A 4,766-nucleotide genomic window follows, 5' to 3' on the forward strand; every position below is an offset into this window, starting at 1 on the left:
TCCAGGTGGAACTAAAGTCTGATTTAAGACTTGATTATATTTCACATCATTCATCCACATCTGTAAAGTAACTAAAGGGATTAAATACATGTAGTGACAGTATGAACGTTCTCCTGTTGTGATTGTCTAATGTTTTAACAACCAGTATTATGTTTACCTTCATGAGTGGCTGTCCACTGTGAGACACACCTGCAACCATGTCGTATTTCTACGATATGAAAACATTTTTTTTATATTTAACATGGCCGCTTGTAGGCATCCTGAATGCTCTCATCGAAAGGCAAACTCCATAAGTTCCTCATTAATATCTTCCTGCTCACAATAAAGATTATTATCATAAAACAAACTCAAGCTGGACTCATTTACAACATGCTGGCGTCACATCTGTCTGCCCTGTGTCACAGCTGCAGCTAAAGCGCGGCACACGTTAGTCACATTAGTGTAAATCCGTCACACCCAACACCTCAAGAGTGTAATTATGTTAACAATGAGTCTCACCTTTTGATGTGAGCGCGTGCCTGCAGTCGTGTGTTTTTTATGTCTGGGTTAGACGTAACCCGTTCTAGACGACCTGACTCAGCTCTGCTGTGTTTTCACTTCCACCTCCCGTGTGCAAAGTACCCTGATTGTGACTTCATTCGCGAAAGGTCACTTGGTCACATACCTGTTACAGAGCATGCGCTAAATCCATAGACTGTATTAAAATCAGGCTGTATCATATTGTGCAATGCTTTAACATTCCACACCGCAGTGATGGCAAAGGTTAGTGATAATAATGTGTGACGTGCAGCACTTTTACTCAGTGTTTTCCTTTGTGATTGATACTGATTTGATCATAAATCATTACATTACATGTCACTTGTTAGACGCTTTTATCTAAAGTGACTTACTCACTACGGGCAACCTGAGCAACCTGGGGTGAAGTGTCTTTCCCAGGGACACAACAACATACATGATATTGGCTTTTACTTCATATTTACTGACTGCAACGGTGTATTTGCTAATAGGCAAAACAATCTTATTCTATCTATAAAATCTATACAACATTTATTTGTATTTTTGTCTGTCTTTAAAAAGCACTAAAAGCGACACTTGTTAAGAAAATATATCAGATGAAATGAAGAGTTGGATGTTTTTGGGTTGTAATGTTTCATAATAATACGTGAACTCTCTCAATTCCTTAATGATATATAAAGAAAATATGTTACGTTGTATGTTCTTATTGTCTGGCCTCAAGCTTCCTATAGCTTATTGGGGTGTCCCATTTCACATGTCTCCATTATGTCTCATGATTTTTTTAGTTTAACTTGTGAATAAATGATGATGATGATGATGATGATGATGATGAAATCCATTATTAATCTAATTGGATAACAATACTGAAAAAATGAAAATCAGCCACCCTCAAAACACCTTCAAGCTGTACCAAAAACCTCATTCTCACTTGTCAAAAATGAGTAGTTTTGGGAGTAACCTTGACTTATTCTAAGCAGAATATTCCCTCCGGAGAACAGGCGCCCACTTTCTCCTGACGAACACACTGATACGTAGGAGTTTATGGTAAAAGTCTGAGACAGATGCAGTGTGTGACACGGTGACTCAGCCTGTAGGCGGCCTCTCCACCGCGTCAGAACACTTCTCCAATCTGTCTGGAGCGAGAGCAGACTGCAGCCCATCCTCAAGTTTCAATAGACGCTCGGACATCACACACACACATACACACACACACATGTACATATACACACACACACAATGAGCTCTGTCTCTCAACTGGAAACACTTCATTTCATGCCTTGGATTTAAGCAACCACGGATTCTTGCTCCATATGAGGAAGAAAGTAAGTATAATTTTATTTCTGTTACAGCAACAGTTTGTTGTAAAAGTGTATTCAGTGATGCAGCTGTATTATATGGTTAAATAACAGAGAGAGATGTATGTTTGAATATTCTTCTTTATTCTTACAATATATAAATGTACAATCAGAAAAATGATCTCACAGTGTTTCTTTTTTCAGTGTTGAATACATCGTAGTGAAAAATGTGTGAATTTAAGACATAAATACATCAGTGCTTAAATATCTCCATAGTATCTAAACATGCAGTGTAAAAAATAAGAATAACTCCTCTAAGAAAACCTCAGTATTTCTTTTAATAGTGATAAATGTGTCAATTAAATATATAAATACATCAGTTCTAAACGTGTTAAGAGGTAACAGTCACTGCTGGTGTTGTAGTAATAATAATAATAATAATAATAATGCATTTCATTTATATAGCGCTTTTCAAAACACACAAATCTTCACACAGTCGCACGGAAAGCACACAGTAGCCTACTCTCCTGAAAGGGGAAGAAAAGAGAAAGGATTTACTTTGACTCAATATATCGAACAGAAGAGATTGTGTGTTCCCAGACGTCCATCTGCACGTTCATTTTACAAGGATGGAAAAGTCCTTTGAAGCCAACACTCACTCCGGCAACTTTGAAGCGCGATTCATCAGATTCAACCTCATTGCATGCTTTTTGCATTTGATACCTTAAAGTCTTTCAAGTGGCTAATAATCAAAGCAGATGTCAAAAAAACGTCCGTGCATTTGGTCCTGCAGTGTGTTATTATTTTATTACCATTCAGGCGTGAAATGAATCAACGGTCTAAATTGTTTTTATTTTGGACTGGGGTTGTAACTAACTATTATGTATTTGATCAGTTTCATTGATGATTCATTTGCCTTAGCTAATGTAAAAAAACAGCAAATGGAGGAGAATGTCTGGCTTTTTTTGCTTTAAAAATTCAAAAAACAAGTGGTATTACTTTTGGACAAATGTATTTATCGGTGCTTGTCTCGTTCAGAAATGAAAAGCAGAGAATTTGGTATAATTTAAAAGTCCTACTACAGTATACCAAATCCTCTTTGAGTAAGAAATTGCCCTTTTTTGTTTTTTTTACACATAATATATGACATTATTTGCACATGTTTTCATATACCGTTCATGTTGTAATGGAAATGATGGTCATCAAAGAGTTGACTGCTATGATGTTGTGTATATAAAAATATTCTGTAATCCTTAAATGTCAAAAGAAATTACTCACAATAAGGTTAGTTGAAAGCAATAATATTAACCTATTATTTAACCTTATTGTGTTGACATAAAACATTTAATTAAAGTCAACCTTTCAGTTTTTTCAGAGCATTAATTTTCTTCTGTCTTTTAGATCTTGAAAGCACCTTGTCTCCTCTTGAGTCTGTTCGCAAGTTTAAATCTCTGCTCCGGAAAATTTGGGACGCCGATTACTGACGATGTGAGCAAGCTATCATTATTGGTGAGTATACAGGGTTGATGCATATTACCCATACATTCATATACATGTTTCTAGTGTTTGTATTTAACCCCACACAAATCTTTCTGTCATCTTCTCCGCTGTAGAAGCAGAATATCCCCTCTGATTATGAGATTCCTGTTAGTTACATTCCCAAAGAAGTGGTGAGTATCTAAGGAAGTGAAAGAAGGAATAATGTCAAACAGATTATTAATGATTGAACAAACAGTGATAATGTCTTTGGTACACATCTGCAGGCTGGCACGTGCTGGGTCGTGTTGAACATCTATCCTTTGGAGCAGAGTCTAAGGAAGCTAGCCAACATGTTTGGCACCATTTCCTCCAACAAAGAAAACGTAGTCGTCTTCATCGCGATGCTGAAGAGTTTACGCTTCACCTTTGACCATGAGGAGCTCGTAAGTCATTGGAAAGGATTGAGCTCAGTTTTAGGAAGTCATATTTTGCACATTCAGGGTCTGTTTTGCACATATAATTACATAATTGAGGTTTATCAGAGCTGCTTGTTGTGCTGTTGATCCCCCAGGAAACTGCGATGCAACTCTTCCAGTGTCACTATCAGGAAGGGAGCTTGACGTCGGGCCTTTACTTTGACTACATCAAAGACGTCTTACATGCGGCCTCCAAAGGAACATCCGGTTTCTCGTGCAAGCCACCACCATGCCTTAATTCACAACAAAAACCAGGTACACGGTCATGCATTTGCATTTGTAATGGCTTCCTCAACAACTAAAGAAGCTTAGTGGCCTATTTGTTGGCAGATATTGATTCTGTGGTCAAGAAAACACAACTGGGGATAGGAACCGGATATGTAAGCTAACCCTGAACACACAGGTAATTAAGCGGTTATAGGGTCATAAAAGCCTGCTAAGTGTGCTTTTACACCATGCATTTGTCAACGTGAGTCTTTTTGAGAGACAGAACCACTTGAGTCCTTGATGCTAGTTCAATAAAAAAGCATGAAGATGATTAGCAACCTGATTTGTAAGCATACCTGTCTACCCAGGGAAGCGTCAGAGAATGAATGAATGAATGTTTATTTTCATATATCATTTGCCAAGACTTGGAAGGAAAGGGGTAATGTATGTATGTGTGAGCAATAACGTGTAGATTTGAGTGGACTGTAAACGGAGGTGGGTGTGATTTGTGTATGTACATCTTCATGTCTGTTATATATTTGTGGAATAAAAAATAAATAAATAAATAAAAGAAAGATGATTGGCATAGTCAGGGTCAGATTTCTAAATATATTATTTTGTTCCAGGTGGTCAGCGGGAGGGTCGTAAGTACAGCTGGTCCAACAGATATCCACTGCTTCTGGCTCTCATCCCCTTCACAGCTTGTGTTGTCATCATAGTGTGGCTGGTGAGTAATTATTCGGAGTGGATTAGCTACTTTATGAAACGTGAAAATTAGTTTTCACTTTGTATG

General features: G+C 37.5%; 1 protein-coding gene across 1 annotated transcript; it reads left to right on the top strand.

The window, feature by feature from the left end:
- Positions 1 to 1,642: 1,642 nt before the first annotated feature.
- Positions 1,643 to 4,751, top strand: kitlgb (kit ligand b). The gene is made up of 6 exons (XM_010795645.1): positions 1,643 to 1,838; positions 3,213 to 3,320; positions 3,425 to 3,481; positions 3,575 to 3,733; positions 3,862 to 4,021; positions 4,600 to 4,751. Exons 1-6 carry the CDS (start codon positions 1,827 to 1,829, stop codon positions 4,749 to 4,751), a joined length of 648 nt encoding a protein of 215 aa, XP_010793947.1. The 5' UTR covers positions 1,643 to 1,826.
- Positions 4,752 to 4,766: the final 15 nt, after the last annotated feature.

Source organism: Notothenia coriiceps, unplaced genomic scaffold, assembly GCF_000735185.1.
Source record: "Notothenia coriiceps isolate Sejong01 unplaced genomic scaffold, NC01 NC01_scaffold00002202, whole genome shotgun sequence".
Taxonomy (NCBI): Eukaryota; Metazoa; Chordata; class Actinopteri; order Perciformes; family Nototheniidae; genus Notothenia; species Notothenia coriiceps.